Here is a 24,279-nt window from a genome sequence, read left to right as displayed (position 1 = left end):
ATGATGATGAGATCATACTTGTTTCCAGAACTGGACACAGGAAATGGACCCAGTATATAGAGATGGATCAGATCCATTGGGGGCCCTGTTTGGTAATTTTGAAGCTTGGTTCTCTTAGTAGGTCCTACAACTTTGCAAGCATTGCATGTACATCTCCACCCATGCCATACCAGTAAAAACTCTGACGGGGTCGTTCCAACATCTCACCTTCTCCCAAATGGCCAGACTGCGGTGAGTTATGGCAGGCTTGCAACACTTCAGCTTGCATTGAGGATGTAACTAGCAGCAGCAGGGAGGGACTGAGTCCTCCAGGCCTCTCCCAACAATAAAAGAGAACACCTTGATGTAATTCAACTTACGGTTTAAGTTTTTGTACTCCTCAGATGTAAATTGTGTTCCATTGTCTGTGACAATTTGCTCCAGAAGTCCATATGCCGCAAACAACCTCCTCAGACACAGTTGCTATGGATGAATTCAAACATTATGGTTGGAGACAAGCCATTGTTGTGGGAGGAATGTGTCAAAAATGGGTTAATTTTTGTCAATGACCTTTTAGATTTATCTGGAGATTTTATTTCTTATGAAAACTTATGTTTTTAGCATTTCTCTCAATCAGTTACAATTCAACCAGCTGGTTCCTGCAATTCCTAAAACTTGGAAAATGAAACTGCAAAATTAAAGAAGAATAAATTAAGGGTTTGTCTCCCACCAATAAGATGCCTTAAATGGTTGTCTGGTGTAAAGATAAATAAAATAATATATATTTGGAATTTAAATATCACAGGCACTGCACTTTTTCCACACAGAACCTTCCTGGTTTGGGAAGATGAATTTAATGATTCAATTTTGTGGAAAGATTATTTTAGAACAATTTATAGAACTACAATCGATTCATATTCCAGAATATTTCAACTTAAAATCTTTCATAAAATTATTGCAACAAAAAAATTTCTGTTCAAATGGCAGATAGAAAAGGATCCCTGTTGCAGGTTCTGTGGGGATGAGGAGGACCTGATGCATTTGTTTTATTTTTGCCCACATGTGGCTAAGTTTTGGGTCAGTATAAAGTTATGGTTAAGGTCTATGGATATTGTTTTGCAAATCACACCTCAAAATATTTTGTTATGTGTCTTTGAGGGTAAATGCACACACTTTTTGAATATGATTATTTTGATGGGTAAAATTGTTATTTTTAAAGCTAAAACTTTATCAAATTTGTGTATAAAACACTTTAAGAATAGAGTGTTTCATCAGTATATGCTAGAAACAATTATAGCAACAAATAACAACAGAATAACTGAGCATGAAAATAAATGGAATGTCTGCTTACTTGAGTTAGATATATAAATATTAGGTGTTCTTTCTTAAAGGTCCGCCATGTGTTATGGCATAAATGTTTTGCTAATTCTATTGTATTTTGTTTATTGATTTTTTTTATCAGGATTATTGATTTATTTTATTTCTCATTTTTTATGTTATTAATTTTGTTTGCTTTGTGCTTCCTTCTATTTTGCTTTGTTGTCATAACACTATGAATGTGTGGATGATTGTGGTTGTGGTATGAATGCATGGGGAGGCGGGTGGGTTTTTTTGAAGCTTGTCTTGTTATTTTACTCTGTAATAAAAAAAATAAAAAAATAAACCTCCTTAGTCTTGCGATGATAGCTTGTGAAGTGAGGCATTCATCCTCCAGCCACTTCGAGTATGCATCCACAAGTATCATAATGTGTGTCCTAGAAAAGAACCAGCAAAGTTTATGTGTAGTCTTTTCCAGCTTGACCTGGAAATTCACAAGGGTTTAACAGAACCTGACATGGAGCCTTTTGTTCCATCTGGCAAAGCTCACAGGCTCTGCTAACAGATCTCTGCTCCAGATCTGTATCCACTTTAGCCCACATACTTGCGGGCAAGAGTTTTCATCTTTACTACCCTTTGATGACCGACTTGCAGTTCTTTCAGCGCACTTTTTCTCAGTTAATCAGGTATTATCACCCTGGTGCCCCAGAGCACAATTCATATCTGCGTGAGTAGTAAGCTTTCAAACTTTCATCCACATTCATTGGCCAACCCTCCATGACATACTTCAGGACTTTGGATAACACCTTGTCTCTGCGTGTTACACGTGCCACCTGGTCCGCATTAAAAGGAGGTTGTTCGAATATTTTCTGACAAGGCGGCTGTGCCCACATCAATCGTGTCAGGCAGGGGAACACGCAAAAGGCCGTCTGCATTACTGTGTTTCACTGAGGGACAGTATTCAATATGGTAGTCATAAACTCAAAGGATGATTGCCCATCTTTGAATCCTGGCCGCTGCCATGGTGGGTAGACTTTTATGCTCTCCAAACAAAGTCAACAAAGGTTTATGGTCAGTCACCATCTTGAATTCCCTTCCCCACAAATATTGGTGAATTATTTTTAACCCCGAAGATGAGCGCCAACCCCTCTTTTTCTATTTGTGAATACTTTTTCTCTGCATAATGTACCAGAACCCTTTCGTTCATTAGCAAGTTTTTACATTTTTCAAAAGCTCTTTCCTCTGACTGCTTCCATTCCCATGGTACATCTCTCAAAAGTCTGTAGAGGGGAGCTGCCACTGTACTTTGTTTGGGCAAAAAACATCCATAATAGCTGACCAAACCCAGAAATGTGCTCTCAGCTCCTTCACACAGGTCGGTGCTGGTGCATCCCAGATTGCAGCAACTTTGTCTGGAGATGAATGAAGGCCCTGGCTGTCTAGCAAAAATCCTAGATATTCAATTAACTTTTTCACAAACTCACATTTTGACTTTTTCACTCTCAAGCCATTCTCCTGGAGTCTTTGCAGCACTGCCTGTACCCTCTGCAGATGTTCATGTTCTGTCCTTCCAGTGACCAGTAGGTCATCAAGGTAAACAACGACATCAAGATCTCTCATGATGTTCTCCATAATTCTTTGAAAGATTGAGGGTGCTGAACTGACACCAAATGGTTGTCTATTGTAGACAAATAATCCTCTGTGTGTGTTGCTGGTTAGCAGCTGTTTGGACTCATCATCAAGAAGAACCTGCTGGTACGCTGAAGCTAGGTCAACCTTAGAAAACACAGCTCCTCCAGTCAGTGTAGCCATCAACTCCTCAATCCGAGGTAGTGGGTAAGTTTCTGTAGTAGCTGCTTGATTCACAGTTAATTTATAGTTTCCACACAGTCTTATGGTTTTGTCTTTTTTTACCACCGGCACAATGGGTGCTGCCCATTCACTGTGTTTTACTGGCGTGATTATTCCAGCCTTCTCCAGTCGGTCCAGTTCTGCGTCAACATGTTTAATTTTTTTCCAGTTCAAGGTGAGCTTTTGTAGCCAATTTCTGCCACACAGAGTTGACCCCTCCCCTTTCACTTCTATTACGGGTAGCAATTCACATTGTTTTTCATAGCTCACATTAGCTTGAAACTGTCCCAACACAGGCATAATCTCTCCTGTGTACGTTTTAAGCTTGACTCTGGCGACCTCTAGTGGCTATTTTGAGAACGTAGCTTGGAATAGTTTCTCAGATATGATACTCACGGCCGCGCCAGTATCAATTTCCAATTTCTTTGCCATTTACTTTAAATGTCTCTATGAATGACTTTTTGAGGTTCTCATCACTTAGTAGCGAAAACATGGGCAACTCAACTTCCTCTACCCCCACATACTTAATGTGTTTCTCCACATAACGTTTACATTTCCCAGCTTCCATTTTTCCTCAGCAAGCTCTTTTGATGTGGACAGTTTTCCCACAATTATGGCATTTTGCATCCTTGAAATGACATTCCTGAGGGCTGTGATCTTTGCCATGACATCTACAGCACTTCTTCCCTCTCTAATTGGAATGTCGCGCTCCTCGCGCTCGCGCATCCACTTTATGCACTACACCCGAGTGCGAGTCAAGACCTCTCAGCTGCTGTGTGTCTTTCTCCCCCGTCTCCATACTCAATGCGATCTCAAAAACACGTGCAAATGACAGATTAGATTCTGACAACAGTTGCCGTACTGTCTCAAATGCAAAACTTGCAAGCATACAATACATCACAACATGAGTTTAGAATGGCTTTTTGATTGTTTGGATTTATTTACAACACAAATTAATCCAAAGATACACAACGAAGGTCAAAAAGGCACATTATTAAGCACAATAATATAAACAGAGCGTCTCGAACATTCACACACCTTTGTGCAATTTCTAAAACAGTTACCATTTAACATACCTTTCATTTCCAAGGAGTTTGCTTTTTCATTTTACCATGTTTGTGTATGAAAGGAACACATCAGTGCAATACACTAGAGAAAAAATATGGATTATCAAATGTTTTCAGATGTTATGGAAAGAGATTGGAGTAAAAACAGTTCCTAATGTTTGGTGCGGTTTGCTTTTCAAATGCACATTGCGTGTGACCCAAACTCACAGCGCTCGCAGAAACCATTTCCTGAAGCGATCGAGTCCCTCCTCGAATCATTATTGTTACCACATTATAAAACATCTACGTTTGAACATATCCACAAACACAGTATTTCATAATAAACAATGGTCTATAAAATATAATATTCATCATGTTAATGTAAACACTCATACTAGCCTATTTTTAAACCATGCTGTTTTATATTAAAGAGCATAAAAACATTCTCGTGTCATACATGTATATTTATTTAGCATTTAAAGGTTGCCTACCTGTCTATAGTTCATATTTCAACATGTTTCCGTTGATTTCATACATTTTAGTCTAGCAACAGTTCAACTACAATGTTTATGCAACAATAACACTAACTAATATAATTCAGAATACATTTCTTACCTTAAAATCTTTCTTATCTTCAAATAATGTTCTTCTTCTTCTTCTGAGGTAAATCCAATGTAAGCTCACAGCGTGTCTTCCAAACTCAAAGAAAAGCAGAGGACTGGTGAAGTTTGATTCTTTGTTTTAGAGGTAATGAGGGTGTTTACAGGTTCACGTTCCTTCATGTGGACGATTTGCATGTGAATCTCTTTTGCGCGAGTGGGTGTGGTCACAGAGCTAATGAGCACACGCTTGATAAACTGGACATCTTGTTGGTTTCATACAAATTACTTAAACAGAGAATATTTGTTTTCGTTTTGAATTACATAATTTAAAAGTACACACTTAAATGTTTATAAAGATATATTGCTTATGTCTGTGTGACAAGTATTCGCTGAGCTTTGTTTCAGTTAAGAGACGTGCTCCAGAAAGAAAAATTCACGGAGACGGAGAGGCAGAAAGCACATGTTAGTGCACATGTTTATTTTACAAAAGCACAATGTTTTGTTTTGATTGTAAGTGGACACATACAAAAGTAGACATCTTACAGATTCTTTTTTCATATTTCTTTTTTCTGTATGATCATAAATGGAGTAATTTAAGTCTATTGTGATACTATGTGAAGAAAATCCAGCAAAACACGGAGGCGTGTTTGTCAGCCCCTAAGTGTTAAGGAAAAGAGTAGCAGCCACTTTTATCACCCCGTTTGATAGGTATGCCTTCAAACTTCTCCCATTTGGGATCACAAGCGCCCCAGAAATCTTTCAAAGAAAAATGACAGTGACATTACAGGGGTTTGAGGGGGTGGGAATTTACATGGATGATGTTCTGGTTTTCGGAGAAACAGAAAAAGAACATGATAAACGACTCAAAGTACTTAAAGTCATGGAATCGGCCAAACAAAAATTGAACAAACAAAAATGCATGTTCAAACAAAATCAAATTCGCTTCTTGGGCTACATCATCGATGCACAGGTGGTGAGGCCGGACCCTGGAAATATGGACAGTATCCACGGCTGGACTGGCCATTGGGCATACCGGGCATTTTCCCGGTGGGCCGACGTGCTTTTTGGGCCGATACATCTCATAAATACATAATTTGTATTATTATTATTATAAAAAAAAAATTTTAACGGCCCATAAAATTTGTACATCAGCGGCCCATTTGTTTTGTTTTGTTTTGCTTAATTGGCGGTGCTGGGTTTGTGCCGGTGTAATGCATTGGTCAAAAAAAGTCAGTGTTAGTTTTTTTTTCTGACAGACCAGCCCATGAAACACGTAGATCAGCGGCCCATTGGCTCTTTTCTTGATTGACACTGGGCTGGCCCAATCACAACTTTAAACGAGTGAGCGAGCGTGCAGCAGTGTCAGTATGTATCTGTCAAAATAGATGGAGAAGAAACGCAATGAATGTGCAGATAAATAGCGTGAAAAAATAGAACCAGGCCCTTAAAGCAGACACTTTATGTGTCAAAATATATGTATTCTGACCTTCATCAGCTCCAGCGGCAGATGATGATAGTGAGGACGGAGGATCAGGAGAGAGATGAGAGAGTGTAGAGCCTGCGGTAAGCAGAACTAGCCTACTTTCAAAACACTTAGGCCATGTCATGAGTGTAGGAACCCATAACCCAGTTACAGATTATTTCAACATCTGCATAGTTGACGATTACCGCAATTCACTAGAAATTTAATGAGAGGCGTTTGTAAACCATGTTTTCCGCCAAAATAAAAGCTTGATGCAGTTTGCATCAAAATAAAAGATCATGTGCTTATCTCTTTCAAGTATAGAAATTGGTACAACACTAATTATGAAAGTTTCCTTTATTTTTTAGTGCATTTGTTTTACAAAATATGCCTATTACTGTCATTGGATTAATAGTATAACTATTATTATGTAGTAGGTGTAATGTAAATAGACACAGTAACTAAAAGAGGTTTGAATTTTTCTTTGTTTAATTTGCACACTGAATATGGGTTGGAGCTTTTAATTTTGAACTCTCAAAGTGCACCAGATTGATGAATTTAACATTAAAATGCACAAAGTTTTCTCACGGGGGGCATGCCCCCGAACCCCCCTAGAACGACCGAGGTCCACCCACCACAGTTTTACCAAAAATCCTGTAAGAAACACTTGTATTGCTATGCCAGAGATGCTTATAGCTTGTTTTAGGATTCACCACTGTGGCGTATAGTACAACTGTATTAATAAATGTCAAATTTTTACTTATTTCATCTGTTAACTCTCACTCGTTCCTACTCACTCATTACATGGCATTAGTGGTTTTAATGAATAGGAGTTGGTATGCATATAATTAAGGGCATGCAAAGATGGGTGGTGTTTATGATCATATAGTGGGCCGGTCTGGACCAAAATGCCCGGGACGATTTTTTGTCCAAGTCCAGCCCTGACAGTATCGTTAACTTTCCAGTACCCTAGAACGCACATGAACTCAAACGGTTCCTTGGAATAGTAAAATACTTAGGGAAATACATTCCTAACTTAGCCACTGCTGGACAACCTCTGTATGAAAACCAAAGTGGTGTGGAACTGGGGTCCAAGCCAAAAGACAGCCTTTCAGAGAATAAAAAAACAAATGCTATGATGTGCGCTCCTGTCCTCACTGTTTATGATGCCAGCAGACCCACAGCAGTTTCTGCAGATGCAAGCAGCTATGGAGTGGGAGGCATCCTGCTTCAAAAATATGATTGTGAGTGGAGACCAGTGGCATTCTGTTCAAGGTGCCTAAGTAATGCTGAAACGAGTAATGCACAAATAGAGACGGAGTGTTTGGCGGGGGTCTGGGCCTGCGAACGGTTTGAGAAATATCTGTATGGGCTAGAAAGCTTCAGATTAATATCAGACCACAAACCCCTCATCCCACTCGTCAACAGTAAGGCGAAAGAGGAAGGAAATCATGGATAGAACCCAAGATGTTCATCAAGGCCTACATAGGTGTCGTAAAAGTGCTGATCAGGCAGTTTGGTGGCCTAACATCTCACAGGACATTAAACCGCATGTGCAGGAGGGCTCATACTGAGTCGAAACAAGGGCAGCACAGCGAAAGGAACCGCTGTCCAAGTGAATTACCCTGTAGGCCCTGGGAGAAAATAGCCATTGGCCTGTGTGAACACAATAAATGCCATTACCTGGTAATATCAGATCCAGATCTTGTCACTTCCTTCTCTCTCTACCAGCCAAGTGATTGGAAAACTCAAAGCCACCTTTGCCCGTTTCAGGATCGCACGCGAGTTGAGAATTGACAATGGCCCACAGTTTTCTTGTAAAGAATTCAGAGACTTCAGTTCTGAATGCAACTTTGTTCATGTTACTTCGAGTCCACACTTCCCACAGAGCAATGTCCATGAGGAGAGGGTGGCCAAGAACATTCTGAGACCGAAAGACTCTCTGCTGGCTCTCATGTCTTAAAAAAGGTCAGAAATGCTGATACTCTAGCAGAAGGTAAACAAGAATTATTCTATAATCACAGAAATGAAGTAAGAAACTTACCTGCGTTAAGTCAAGGAGACGCTGTCCGTATCAGATTGGACTAACAAAAAGCCTGGACCAACCAGGGGACCATTCAAGGTTTTTTTTCCACACCAAGGCCTTATGTAGTAGAAACGACAGAAGGAAAGCTGATCAGGATAAGTCGTCGTCACCTTCAGAAGGATCACACTCCTTCAGTAACATGAGAATGCACAGAGGAACCTGAATGCAGGGATCTTATGGATTTCAATGGAATTAGTGCACATGCACAGGGACAGGACACCCCTATGTCTAATACATGCCTAATGCACCTACACAGACACATGCTGATCTTACAGATGCCATCTCATCAGGGCATGTACAGCAGTCACAGTAAGCCACAGTAACCCACTCAGGGACAGTGTTAAGCCTGTGCATAGACAGAATTTATCATTTTATAAATGTATTACTTTATACCATAAATGGGAATGTTAAATTTTGAACTGAAAAAAAAGGTTAAATGTAAAAGTTAATGTGTCTGAATGTACATTTTATTAATGTTTTGAAGAGAAAAGTATTTTCATGAAAGTAATGCTGTTATGCATTAGCTTAAAGTAGCCCATTGAGAAAGAGAGAGAAAAGAAAGGTACCCAGAGTTAGAGACACTTAAGAGAGAAGTGGTAAAACAGTTTAAAAAAAACATGTGCGGACTCCTTTATTTTCATGACAGTGGTGGTGGATTTTGACACCTTAAAGACAGGCTCAAGGGTTCCCTGAAGGAGTCGGGATGGTTCTTTTGCCCAGTATGCAAATATCTGCCTTTGGAAAGTATGTCAATGAATGCAGTCTATTTGTATAACACCTTTCTAGAATCACTTTGCCAACAGTGACTTAATTAAGCCAAGATACTGAAATTTTATCTATAGTCTGTCATACCCTTCTAGGCAAAACCTCTCCATCAGCTGAATGCACCACCACTGGCGAGTCAATGGCACCTCCTCCTAAACACACACACACAAATAAAAAAATAAAAAAATAAAAAAATTGACACATACTAGTAGTTTGATGGCATACTTGTGTGAAAACTTACTTCTGTGAATGTTAATGGACATTCACTGTTAAACGGACATGGACATAATGGACATGTACTGTTAAATACAAATAACACTGTAAGACTTTGATTTTATTAACTAACAGCATTGACAAATTAAACATTCTTACCATCAGCATGAAGACAGCACAGAAATTCCCTGTATACTGTTGAGGAAGAAACTGTAAAAGGAAAAGTGCATCCACAGTTAGTTTTATAAACAACTGCTTGTGTAAACATGTATACTGTACATACATACTTAAATTAGCTTTACACAATTTCATAATTTAAAACATACCCCAATGTCTCTTCCTGTTTTTTTCAGTCCAGGATCCTGGGTCAATGAAGGTTTCAATGTGTCTGGCATTCCAAAGTGAACACAAAATATATAGGGCCCTATTTTAACAATCTGAAATGCAAGTATCAAGCGCGAAACGCAAGTAACTTTGTGGGCGGGTCTTGGGCGCTGTTGCTATTATACCGGCAGGATAAATGACTCTTGCGCCCGACGCAAATCTAAAATGGGTTGGTCTGAAGTAGCTTCATTATTCATAGGTGTGGTTTGGGCGTAACGTGAAATAAACCAATCAGAGTGACATCTCACATTCCCTTTAAGAGCAGGCACGCTTGTTCTATGGCGGATTGCTATTATAACGGCGGATTTGCCAGGCACGCTAGCAGCAGTTCACATCTATCTATCTATCTATTGTAATAATGTATGATTTACAAAAATTAAACTGCTGCTTCTGTGTAGATGAGAGAATCAAAGTGTATGCGCGTTGTGCACATGCTACATTGATTATGGCCAAGCATGCGCCCTTAAAATAGCATCTGAATAACATGTGCAACGCGCCAATGACTTTAGACTAGGTTTTTCCTGGTCAGTGGCGGAATTGTTTTCTAAACCTGCAAAATAGCATCAGGGAACGTTTGTGCCGGAACACGCCTCCTCTTTGCGCTGAACCGCCCCGGGGAGTGCAAGTGTATTTTCTAGTTTACCGACGTGCGTCTGTGGAGTAAAAAGTCCGCTGTGCGCAGGTGCAAAATAGGAATGATACATGCGTCGGTGTACAAAGTCAATTGCGCTGGGTGCAAGATAGGGCCCATAATGTGTAATTAAATGATCAGTTCTGTAGCCTGAAAACAAAACTTTGCACACACGTGTACACACGCGCAGTACAAATCGTGACAGTGACGTGATTGTCGTAAAAACGTTGGCGATGACAGAAATTGGCAGCAATTTCGCACATGCACAGAACAAAAGAGTTTTGCACATGCGCTGTACAAATCATGTTTTCGGTATGGATCGAGTAGTGACAGCTACCTCTAAACAACAACTGACGTTGCAAACGAAACTTTACGCTGTATACTAAGGAGTGCGTAACTGAACAACCAATAAGTGACAAGAACACAGTAGAGGTAGTTAAGGGACTTTTATTTAAAAGTCTTTACTTTTACTTTTACTTTTAGTTAAGTGCCAGGTTACTACAATATATTCAACCCCTGCATATTTAAGTAGTTAAATTAACATAAACATACATTAACTACTGGCTTAAATGAACGACTACTAGTCGACAAGAAAAATCTTTAGTCGGCGGGCAGCCCTGGTTAATTCTGATTCTGTTGCACAGAACTGAATGAAGAAGAATATATTAACATTTAATATTATTTTAATATATTTTCTGTCCAATTTTGGTGTGCTATACTTAAATAAAAGTGTGGATATTTTATTTTATTGGCTTGTATTTTTTTAATTCAGTAAAATGATTGAATTTAATTAAACAGTCTAATAATAATACAATAATACAAAAACAAATTTAAAGTAAGAAATTAATAACTTAGAAAAAAGTAATTTTTGGTTTCAGTTTTCGGCCAAGTGCATTCAGAATTTTTGGTTTCGGATGATAATTTTTATTTCGGTGCATCCCTACCTAGAAGTAACAATATGTTTTATATTTTATGTTTTATATTTTATATATATATAATATATATATAATAATTATATATATATATATATATATATATATATATATATATATATACTGTGTATATATATATATATATATATATATATATATACAGGGCTTGACATTAACTTCTTTGCTCAACAGCCACTGTGGCTAGTGGTTTTCCAAAGTTACTAGCCACTCAGCATTTTCACTGGCCACAATTTTGACATCGATACCGTGGGGGAAAACTGACATATAGATATTTTAATATTATTATCTCATAATTTGGCAGCCAGTATATTAGGCTGCTGTCACTTTAAGACCTGACACACAGCCCCATATGCTGTTTTATATAGCCAATATACTTGGCTTTATGTGCACGCTCTTTGGGTGTGAGCACAAAATCTGCGAGAATGAGTAAAATAATGCGCAATACATGCAATCCCTTGCCGAAATTCAAGCCCTGTAACACCAACAATATTCATCCGGAGCAAATGAAACGAGTGATTGAAGGGAGGCAGGTTTGTGTGTCAACTCGCTACCGGAGACATGAGAGAGCAAGAAAGCGCAGCTGTTATCATGTATCTATTCTGTGGAAAATGAGTGGAAGTGTTTCAGACATTGCAGTATCGCTATGTATCGAAAAAGCTATATTTTTGAAAACACTACATTGCACTTAGTTCATTATTTCAGATGCCTTTTTAAAAAACAAGAATTGAAAAAATTATATTATATACAATTCTGGGTGGGTTGGCGAGTGTTAATGTCAAGCCCTGTATATATATATATATATATATATATATATATATATATATATATATATATATATATATATATATATATATATATAACTTCCAAGGAGCCATATAGCAACTCATGAGACCCAGAAAATAAATTGATTGCTAAACTTAAGCTGCATCAAAGAATTATTAAAAACCCTGTTCTAATCCTTATATTTTCAGCAATGCATTTTTAGTTCTGTCCAAAATAATGGGTGAACTATGTATTTAATCAAACTTCAGCTAGCAGATTGTTTGAAATTTCTGAAAGTTACCATTTTCTTTTACTACATATAAAAGACAGACATATATTATTTCAATATGTCAACATAATTAATATATTTCTTTGCAGGATTTAACCGATACAATATACAATAATAAGTTATGTGTTTCTTGATTTCTACAGGCCATTCCACTTGTTTCTAAAACACGCTGTTTAGAAAAACAGGGGGAACTACAAGAGCTAAGCAAAAGAGGGTCTCTCTTCAGCATCCGCAACAAATGTACTCCTGTGTACATGTTCCTCTTCAATGACCTTCTCATTCTCACCACTAAAAAAAGGTTAGAGGCAGATGGTTATTTAGATCAACCTTAAAGGTATGTTGTCTCTGCATCACTATTGGCGCTTAGCTGTATTAAAAAAAAAAAAAGTTATCTTTTAAAAATGAAAAGTCCCTTTCGCACATCACTAATACAGTTGCTTGAGAAACCATATTTCAACAGGTAAAAGTAGACTACTTTCAATAAAATATCCAATTTATTAGGAATTATTTTATCTGTGTCACGAGTACGCAACTGAATTGGCTAAGCACCTGAAGAAGCTAATCAAGGTCTTCAGCATTCCTTGTAAGCTGGCAGGTGAGTTTGATCAAGGATGGAGCTAAACTCTCTAGGAAAGTGGACCTTGAGGGCCAGAGTTGAGAACCCCTGGTCTAGAGGGTATCCAATTCTGCTCCTGGCAGTCCACTGTCCTGCAGACTAATCTACGGGGAAGTAAAAAAAAAAACCTTCCCCTTCAATGTTTACATGGTACAATTTTTGGTATGCTGTGTTTTTTTATTATTGCTTGACACAAATTTCATGATTTCAATTCAATTCTTGTGATTTGATTCAATATTGACTCATTTGGATAAATATTAGGTACACAAGATAGGCGTTAATTTTTCTCAAAAAAAAAAAAAAAAACTCACATAATGCTGTAAACATACAGAGAGCCCTATTAGCTGGTAGTATTATTTAAGGTTAAAAAATAACTCAAATTAAACAATGTGTTTTTATTATAATAACAATTTTATTTAATGATATAAGTACAAATACAGTATACTAAATATGCAATATAGTACACATATTTAGCAAAATACTCTCTATAGCTCTTTTTTTCTAGCCAACAAACATGCTATAGCCTATATTATGGTCATTAAATGGCTTTCCTGAGGTAACTCCAATGTTATGTGACAAGTTTTAAGTCATGTGTTAAGTTTGTAATCTTTGGCAGCGTTGCCAAATACTTATCTGCGTCTTTTCGCTTTTTTCTTTTATGTGAGCCGCTTGAGTAACTTTTGTAACAGGGACGACGAATGTAGTATTCTATGTATATGTTACTCTACAGAGGTTAAATTTGGCCTAGGTTCGGCTCTGGGAGGACTTAAAAGTAAAAGGGTGGACCAAATCAATTTCAAGTAATTAACAGCCGGCAATTTTATTTACAATGATTCACATTCAATATAAACAATATTGTCACAGTTGACTCTTTGTCTGGTTTCCACTCAACACTATGAACCAACAACAAACATGGTTCATATCAAACCCGAAGTTGAATGGGGAATACCAAAATAAAATGAAACAAAATAAAACACAGTCTCAATAATTTGTTCTGGATCCCTTGTATGTAAAGTGCTCAAATGTCCATATGTATAAAACTCAAATGTCCATGTGTAAAGCTCCAATGGTCATGTGTGTGTAAAAAGCTTCAATGTCTTTGTGTGTAAAGGCCTTTTGTGTTGCTACCCGGGTAGTGTGTATGTGCTTAGCTCTCTTGTGTACATCCGTGATGGACCACGATGATTCTTTGAGTGGCAGATCAGGGTCTGGCTCGCCGTTCAAATGGTAGATCACTTGACAGAATCAGCATAAAAAAAAAAAAACAATCTGCATAAAACAATGCAGTCACATTAAACATTTTTCAATATAAACAATTTCTACACCGACATTTTCTATTAGCTGCACAAAATGTCCGTCATTACCAGTGTTAATTCAACACGTGACAATATAAGTGCAAATAAACAGCTTAAACGCATAAAAGTATTTAAATATGCAATATATCTCTCTCGTTAGAATATTTCGTTAGTTGTACAACATTTCTTTTACCATTTGCTGCATTTATAACACTTGTAGAAAATAAAATAATTTAACTAAACAGTTAAACTAGCGTTATACACGGATAGATTTGACTCCGTATCAATTTTACCTTATAAACATACAAAAAAAATACATTCTTAAACATAAAATATAACTCTGATTGGCTTTAGGATATATATATAAAGAAAAAGGAATATCACAAGTTAAAGTAATGCATTAGCAAAACTCACCAGAGTTCTTGTAAGAGAAAAAAAACAGTAACCAAAAGCATTGACCAGTTGTTTTCCTCAGCAATAGGATAAATAAACGACCTCGACGATTAATATTATTCTTTATAAAAGAATATGCACATTGCACCGAAGAAACAAATGAAAATTTAATCGTCTTTGCAGCTACACGTTGACCTCGTGCGTGCATATTCAGCAGGCTTCTTCATCTGATTTTTAACATACGTTGACTCTCAACATACCACAGTGTTAACAGCCCTCTAGAGGTTAATAATAGTACCACACCTAAAATACAGAACCTTCATTTTATGATATATAATCAACCGTACTTACAAATAAACATACTTTAGGACTAGGAGTAAAGGAAAACTATAGATGTTAAATTTGAAAGGGTTACATCCTCCCCTCCTAAACCTGCATGCGTCTCTGCATGTAGTGTACCTATAAAATAACTGATCTATCAGGGGTAAGTATCCTAACTTCAGGGAAATCATCTGACTCAAGGGCTTGTGTGAAGGCTTTGTTTAAACCACTTAACAGGGATTGCATGACTAACACTAAGGGGTTTCCTAATGATGTGTAAGTTAGTCTATCAGGCGGCTCCCTGATTCTGGTAGAACGTCTGGACTCTGGCTCTGGTATTTCCTGCACAGGGGTATTTCCATTTCTTTCAACATTCTCTTCAATCAGTATTTCACTGTCGTTGTCCTCTTTCCTCATTTGACCTCTTTTTCCCTCAACAGGTTCCGTCCTATTCCTGATCAGCTCCTCAGTACACTCATCATCGATGACATCAACGGCCTCGGAATCCAGTTCCTTGACAGGTGAGTTTCCCACATTCTCTTCCAGCGTGTCCTCAGGTAAGTTTGTTTCTCCCTCTTCAGATAAAGCTACTTCTTCCATTGCATTTCCCCCATCCAATTGCACATGCTCAAATTCAATATCAAGACTTTCCACACCTCCAGAAGGTTCAAATGGTTGAGCATTTGGATTCAGGGTTGTCTCACAGGAACTTTCTTCCACTTCTTGTATGTAGGGCACATCCTTGACAATTGTTATGGTAGGATATGTCTTATCCTGCATTATTTGGGGAAAGTAGAAATCTGGTTCTCCATCACTTTCATACACTTGTTTATCGTCATCCTCTGGAACTGTTGGCGATTCCCTAGAACAAGTTGTTTTTTCCTCCACCCTGTTGTCTTCATCACTGGAATTGGTGGGGGTTAAGAAACCACAGGGTAAGAGTAAATCTCGATGAAGGGTTCTTTCAGGTCCGTCAGTAGTAAGAGGCTTTACAACATAAACTGGAGAATCAGTTATTTGCTTGACTACTTGATAGATGATCTTGCTCCATCGGTCAGCTATCTTGTGCTTGCCTCTTATGCCAACATTCTTAATGAGAACACGGTCTCCTGCTTGTAAAGTGGACTCTCTCACCTTCAGATCATATCGTTGCTTATTGCGAAGAGCTGTCTTCTTACTGTATTCAACAGCAATCTTGTAGCTTTCTTGCAGACTCTCTTGAAGCTTTTTGACGTACTCGGCATGACTAACTTTCTTTTCCCCTTCAGACTTGATACCAAAGGCTACATCTATGGGAAGGCTTGGCTGTCTCCCGAACATTAACTGATAAGGGGAAAAACCGGTGGTGTCATTTTTCGTACAGTTATAGGCATGTACCAGAGGCTGCACAAAATCACACCATTTGATCTTGTCTTCTTCTTGAAGAGTTCCAAGCATTTGGAGAAGAGTTCGGTTAAACCTCTCCACGGGATTTCCACGTGGGTGGTAAGGAGTGGTCCTAGTCTTCTTTATACCCAGTAGAAGACAAAGGTCTTTGATCACAGCCGATTCGAAATCTCGACCTTGGTCGCTGTGCAGGCGTTCTGGTATCCCATAGTGAATGAAGAAGTTACTCCAAAGTGCTTTAGCAACTGTCCTTGCTTTTTAAACAGCTGTTGGAATTGCTACAGCATACTTTGTAAAATGGTCAGTGATGACTAAAATGTTCTTAGTACCTTTACCATCTGGCTCAAGAGAAAGGTAGTCCATGCAGACCAGTTCTAAAGGTCGGCTGGTCTCGATGTTAACAAGGGGAAATGCTTTTTCCGCTTTTGCCTTCCTTCTGATACATTTCTCACATGTGCTGACCTTGGTTTCGACATCCAAAGACATCCTTGGCCAATAGAAACGCATACGAACTAAATCCAAAGTCCGCTCCACTCCCATATGACCTACTGAGTCATGCAAAGCTTCTAAGACCACTTCCTTATACTTCTGGGGTAGGACTAGCTGATAGAAGGGCTCTCCTCTGTTCATACGCTTCCTGTAGAGGACTCCAAGAACTACCAGTTGGCGAATCAGTCGAAGCATAAGTTGGACTTCTCAATTTTCTTGCTGTCTGACCCGGTAAGAGAGACGTTTGCCAGTGTTCAAGAGGTGAGTCACTCTACTAATGACAGGATCATTTGCTTGCTCTGCCGCCCAATCCTGTTGGGACATCCTGGGAAGGGTGCTGGAACCAGGAAGAAATTCAGCTTGGGAGAATTCAACTGGGATGGCATTAGCATCAATGGCAAGACATTCCACATTCCATCTTTGTCTGCCACAGTGCGTCCGTACAGTTGATGCTTTTGACAAACGGCTCCCACTGCTTCCTTAGGAAAGGAAATCCTATCTTCCTCATTCAGAAAACGGGAGATGAACTGGCTAATGCGGTCATCTTCAACCTGGGAACTGTTATCGGTGTCTACCTGATCATGTGGCCGCCTGGAGAGACCATCAGCATCTTGATTTTTCTTTCCAGCTCTGTATTGGATGCTGAAGTTGAAAGTAGACAGGGCTACAAGCCACCGGTGTCCTGCAGCCTCAAGCTTGGCAGATGTTAATATATATGTGAGGGGATTATTATCTGTCATGATGGTGAACTCGGCCCAATACAGATAGTCGTAAAACTTATCCGTCACTGCCCACTTTAAGGCTAAGAATTCCAGCTTGTGGGTGGGATAACGTTTTTCACAATTCGACAACCCTCTGCTGGCAAATGAAATCACCCTCATGTGACCATCTTGTTCCTGGTACAAGGCAGCGCCAAGACCATGGAGACTAGCATCTGTATGTAAGATGTATGGCAGTTTTGGATTAGCAAATCCCAACACCGGTGCTGTGGTCAGCTTCTCAATCAGTGTCTGGAATGCGGTGTCACACTCAGGCGTCCATCTACCACCAAAAGGCTTCTTGAAATCAGAATTGGAGACAGGCTTAAAACCCTTTGCATTTCTTCGAGGTGGACAATAGTCAACTGTTAGTGCATTTAATGGTTTGGCAATTTTGGAGTAGTCTCTGACAAACCTCCGATAATACCCAGTGAAACCCAAAAAGGACTTCAGCTCACTGATATTTGTCGGCTTTGGCCAGGTGGTGAGTGCAGAGATTTTCTCAGGATCTGTTTCTACGCCTTTCTCCGAAACAATATGTCCAAGTTATTTCACAGACTTCATGAAAAAGTGGCATTTGCTTGGAGATAGTTTTAGGCCAAACTCTTTCAGTTGGTTCAGGACTTTCATGAGGCGTTCTTCGTGTTCCTCCAGGCTTCTCGAGAAAACGATGAGATCGTCGAGGAAGACAAGGACTTCTTTGAGATGCAAGGTGCCCATGCACTTTTCCATGACACGTTGAAATGTACTAGGTGCATTAGTCACCCCCTGCGGCATTCTATTAAATTCCCAGAATCCCATTGGTGTTACGAATGCAGTCTTGTACTTATCCTCCTCTTCAACCTCCACCTGATAGTAACCTGACTTAAGATCCATGACAGAAAACCATTTGGATCCAGTCAATGCAGAAAACGTTTCCTCAATGTTAGGCAGTGCGTAAGCATCTTTGATCGTCTGATTATTTAATTTTCTGTAGTCTATGCACAGGCGGATAGCACCGTTCTTCTTCTTCACGATGACTATTGGAGAAGCGAAGGGGCTTTCCGACTCACGGATTATGTTTGCATCTTTAAGCTCCTGGAGATGAAGCCTAACAGCTTCATAATCTGAGGGATGGATGGGCCTCACTCCCTGTTTAAAAGGAGTTGGATCTGAAAGCCGAATTCTGTGCTTGACCGCTGAAGTGTGCCCATAGTCAAGGTCACTCATTGCAGATACTTCAGGAATGGAGTTGAGCTTTGTTGTAACTCTTTCTTTCCACTCTTCAGGAAGAGAGGGGTCTGTGAAGTCGAATGTGATCTTATTTTCAGGATTGGTGGAACATACTGCATTGCAGCCGACTTTAGTAGTGGAAGGCACAACACTAGGCTTTTTCTCTTTAACTGAGGTATTCCTTAGCGAGGACAGAGCCGATGGAGCATAGAGCTCAGCTAAACAACAGTTGGCTGGGAGTGTGATTTCATGTGCAGTTTCATTCTGGAGGATTATGGGAACTTTAAATGAGGTCTGTCTGGGACTGGTCAGGACATAACTGCACAAAAGCAGACCACCAGGGAGGCAGGAGTGAGTGGATGGCTCTACTACAAGTGGAGCATCAGCAATCGTTGCCACATTCCTAGCATACCCATCCAGGACCATCTTTTGACCCGCTGGAATGGCGACGCATTTCTGACCCTGTAGTTTGACTTGGCCCACTTTACCATTGCTTTGTCCCAGGATGTTTCTGCGCAAGAGAGTTTTCAAAAGGGGTGCATGTTGGAATTTGTCCTTGGGAGCAGCATAACTGCTGTCGTTAGCAACAAAAGATTTAAACAATGTGTCAAGGGTGTTGGTGCCAACCAATACTGGGACTTCAGCATTGAATTTGTAGTCAGGTATGACAAGTGCAAGAGTGGAAACAGTTTCAGCTTTTCCAGCAATGTTCTCTGGGAAATGTATGCTAACTTCAGTATAGCCCAAGTATGGTACAGTCTGCCCCCCAGCTCCTTCAACTTCAATAAGATCATCAAGAGAGAGGATTGGAGAGGATGACAGATGCGTGTCATAAAAGGACTTGGACACAGTGGTCACCTGTGACCCTGAATCAAGAAGAGAGTTGCAAACCTGTCCCTCAATAATGATTTCAGCTGTGCATTTAGGACCAATTATGCCAGAGATTAAATCACTTTCACGAGATGGAACACATGAGTGAGCTTGACATCTTGCTTCTTTTTGGTTCTGTTCATTGGGACATTCTTTGCTGCAATGGGCCCCGGTATGTCCCGTTACTGAAACCCCGTCCAGTTTAACGGCACTCCATTTTTCACTTTCCATTCATCTTGTTTCGCTTTTAGCTCTTTGTACTTTCGATCCACAAGCACCTTGTTGATGGAACCTTCACATGTCCTAGCTATGTGGCCATCTTCGCCGCATCTGAAACAAAACCAGGGGTTGGTGGTTTAGCTGTTACCTGTTGAGCTTGCATCTCCAATTTAGGTGTCACCGTGTTTGGGTATTCTGTCAATTTGGACTCGTGTTTCTTCTTTTTCTCAGATTTGGAGGATCTAAGCTGCATCTGGAGATCAGCCACCTGTTTTCTCAAAGCCTCTGTTTCCGAAATGTAGGTCTGCAACACATTTGAGTCACTGTAAGGAAACATGTCAACAACAGATTGTTTGTGAATTGCAGCTTTGTGTTTTGAACTGCCTAAGTGTCGTTGCATTCTGTCCAGTTTTGCTGCACGTCTGTCTTCCTCAGTTCTGAGCAGCAGCAAAAGCTCTGCAAAGTCAGGTGGTGTCTTGGCTTTGGCTTCCAGCTGAAGGGTAAGTATTAACGAGTGATCCCAGCAGCCACGCTGAAATTGTTTCAGCAACTGACGATCTGCAGATGACTGCTTTAGACCATTTCTCTTAACCGCAGTACTGAGCAGTGTTTGTAATCTTTGTAAGTAATCAGATGCTTTCTCACCAGGATCTTGGTTGGTGTTCAGGAAACGGGCGAAGATCTCATCACCATCTTTAACTAAGCCATATGCAGAGTCTAGGAGCTTCACGTAGTCTCTAGGAGGAGCTGTAGAACCAAGCTGTTTAACCACATCAGAAGCTGGTGGCAAGAGGCTTTCTAAGATTTTCCTTCTCTGGATATCTATTGGAAGAGAATCCTGCAACAGAAGGTCAACATGAAGACACCAAGTATCAAAGTCAGCTTCACCTGGGGGCTTGGGTGCCTTTCCTGAGAAGGAACGCAGCCATTTGGTGTGTGTCTGTGCAGAAAAAGCATAATTTTTGATGACGTGCTCGACTACAATGCGCTGGATCTCTGGAGGGTTTAGGTCGTCATTAGTTAGCGTGTTAAAGGCAGGCTTTGGTGTTTTTTTCCTCACAGCAGGATCAGGCTGGCTGTCTGAGATAAGGACACGTGACTTTGATTTTGGCTTCTTAAGTGGTTGTCTTTTTATATACCTCTTTGGAATAAAGTCACTGTTGTCAGAAGAGACCTCTTCGGGTACATCATTATCACTGACATCACTTGACTCAATGGATAACCTTTGTGCTTGGGCATGGGGCTGTGCTGATGGCTGTGCTAGCACTTTGATGTTATCTGCATACCATGCAACTGCTGGGTTTCGCACACTCTTAATTTCTAGGGTGAAATTAGGCTCAAGAAGTGTGACAGGAGTGGGTGCATCAAACTCAACTATAATGATGGGCTGTCCTGTCTGCTCAGTAGGGGGGGCTACTCTCACTACTTTCACGATGACCCCATAATTCTCAAAAGTTGCAATAATGTCATCATCTGTGTCATTATCAGTAATGCCTAACACACATAAAGAATGCCGTGCTTTCACATTGTAACACTTTTCAATATCAGACATACTCATTGTGCTCAATCACAAAAAAAAATACTTCAGAGACTAAAGTTTGGAACTTCACCACTCTCAAAATGTACTTGTAACCGGCTATTTTGAAAAAATCCTCCTGGCTGGCTCGCCACAAAAAGGGATGTAACAGGGATGACGAATGTAGTATTCTATGTATATGTTACTCTACAGAGGTTAAATTTGGCCTAGGTTCGGCTCTGGGAGGATTTAAAAGTAAAAGGGTGGACCAAATCAATTTCAAGTAATTAACAGCCGGCAATTTTATTTACAATGATTCACATTCAATATAAACAATATTGTCACAGATGACTCTTTGTCTGGTTTCCACTCAACACTATGAACCAACAACAAACATGGTTCATATCAAACCCGAAGTTGAATGGGAATACCAAAAATAAAATAGAATAAAATAAAATGAAACAAAATAAAACACAGTCTCAATAATTTGTTCTGGATCCCTTGTATGTAAAGTGCTCAAATGTCCATATGTATAAAACTCAAATGTCCATGTGTAAAGCTCCAATGGTCATTGTGTGTAAAAAGCTTCAATGTCTTTGTGTGTAAAGGCCTTTTGTGTTGCTACCCGGGTAGTGTGTATGTGCTTAGCTCTCTTGTGTACATCCGTGATGGACCACAATGATTCTTTGAGTGGCAGATCAGGGTCTGGCTCGCCGTTCAAATGGTAGATCACTTGACAGAATCAGCATTCAAAAAAAAAAAAACAATCTGCATAAAACAATGCAGTCACATTAAACATTTTTCAATATAAACAATTTCTACACCGACATTTTCTATTAGCTGCACAAAATGTCCGTCATTACCAGTGTTAATTCAACACGTGACAATATAAGTGCAAATAAACAGCTTAAACGCATAAAAGTATTTAAATATGCAATATATCTCTCTCGTTAGAATATTTCGTTAGTTGTACAACATTTCTTTTACCATTTGCTGCATTTATAACACTTGTAGAAAAATAAAATAATTTAACTAAACAGTTAAACTAGCGTTATACATGGATAGATTTGACTCCGTATCACTTTTACCTTATAAACATAAAAAAAAAAAATACATTCTTAAACATAAAATATAACTCTTTAGGATATTATATATATATATATATATATATATATATATATATATATATAAAGAAAAAGGAATATCACAAGTTAAAGTAATGCATAAGCAAAACTCACCAGAGTTCTTGTAAGAGAAAAAAAACAGTAACCAAAGGCATTGACTAGTTGTTTTCCTCAGCAATAGGATAAATAAACGACCTTGACGATTAATATTATTCTTTATAAAAGAATATGCACATTGCACCGAAGAAATTAATGAAAATGTAATCGTCTTTGCAGCTACACGCTGACCTCGTGCGTGCATATTCAGCAGGCTTCTTCATCTGATTTTTAACATACGTTGATTCTCAACATACCACAGTGTTAACCGTCCTCTAGAGGTTAATGATAGTACCACACCTAAAATACAGAACCTTCATTTTATGATATATAATCAACCGTACTTACAAATAAACATACTTTAGGACTAGGAGTAAAGGAAAACTATGGATGTTAAATTCGAAAGGGTTACACTTTGTTTCATTTTCGCGTTTAGACTCACCTTGCTTCGTCTCTGTTTGTGTACTTCCCAGTCCTCCTGTCACTGCGTGTTTATCTTTCGTGCCGCGCACCATTACGGACTAGTCCATTTCTTTGTGAAAGTAGGGGGTGTATGTGTAGGGACAGATAACCATGAACTGGACATTTTAACTACTACTTCAACGTTTCAACGTATTTCTTAAGAATATTAATAAAATGTACCGTGCTTTTGAAGCGTTCATGATGATAAAGGGCTTTTTCTTTTCTTTTTTTTTTGAGGTTGGTTGGGGGCCCCCCAACTTCGACCGCTGGTAGGGGGCCCCAAGCAGCCGCCTACCTATGCCTCTATGTTAAGACCGCCACTGACCCCTGGACTAAAGTGAACACGATCATCTTGCTTATAATAAACCAATCCAACATATCTGCACCAAGCATATTTTTGACATGATGTGCCACAACTTTTTGAGGCGTTCTACACTGGACATGTCATAGTAAACAATTTACACTGGAACATTTTTCTGTCTGAATTAATCAGGTGCATTTAATTAAGTTTGAAGTTAAACTCTGCAGGGCTGTGTCCCTCCGGGAACTGAGTTTGACACCTCTGGTCTGAATGCAGCAAAATGTAACTTGCACTCCTGTTCTCAAAGTTGAATGTCTTTTCCCATGTGACGTATCAGCCATGGTCCCACACCAGCTAAACACCCTCTGGCTTTTGGTAAACGGTTAATGGACGCCACCACCTCTGAAGAAGTATATGTGGCCATTATAAATACAATGGTGGTGGCCACAACTGGAAGCACCGGTGACAGTGGGATGACCTCCAGGACCACTGGACTTGGGCTTGAGACTGCCTGACTTGAGACCACCAGACTTGAAACCACCATTGATATAGCTGGTAAGTATAAAGCTGGACCAAGCCTCAAATCTGCCGGAGCCTGGTACATATAGCACCCCCTAAAAAAACATCCCATGGGGAAACTTGAAATGCCATGATGTGAAGGGATTCTGGCCTGGTGGCCATGACGTGTTGAGGCTCTGCCGTGGCAGCTTTGAGGGCTCTGGTTTGACGGTTATGACATGGGAGGACTCTGGAGAGGAGGCCATGAAGCTGGAGGACTCAGGCATGGTAGGATACTATGGGATTGCAGGGCCCCTCATCCGCAATTCCCACAGTAAATGAAGAACCACTCAGTAAGCGTGCTAAGTCAATATAATGGGCCA

At 39.6% G+C, this 24,279-nt stretch overlaps 1 protein-coding gene across 1 annotated transcript in view; it reads left to right on the top strand.

The window, feature by feature from the left end:
- The window catches only part of arhgef15a (Rho guanine nucleotide exchange factor (GEF) 15), a 49,696-nt gene extending 36,451 nt beyond the window's left edge, over nt 1-13,245 (top strand). Inside the window, exon 12 of the mRNA XM_081367007.1 lies at nt 12,484-13,245. Within this exon, the coding sequence (XP_081223133.1) occupies nt 12,484-12,672 (189 nt within the window). The 3' untranslated portion in view covers nt 12,673-13,245. The remainder of the gene's footprint in view (nt 1-12,483) is intronic.
- The last annotated feature ends 11,034 nt before the right edge of the window (nt 13,246-24,279 follow it).

The sequence above is a fragment of the Scardinius erythrophthalmus genome (assembly GCF_964197995.2).
Source record: "Scardinius erythrophthalmus genome assembly, chromosome: 5".
NCBI classification, from domain to species: Eukaryota; Metazoa; Chordata; class Actinopteri; order Cypriniformes; family Leuciscidae; genus Scardinius; species Scardinius erythrophthalmus.
This window is presented reverse-complemented; position numbering and strand designations above follow the sequence as displayed.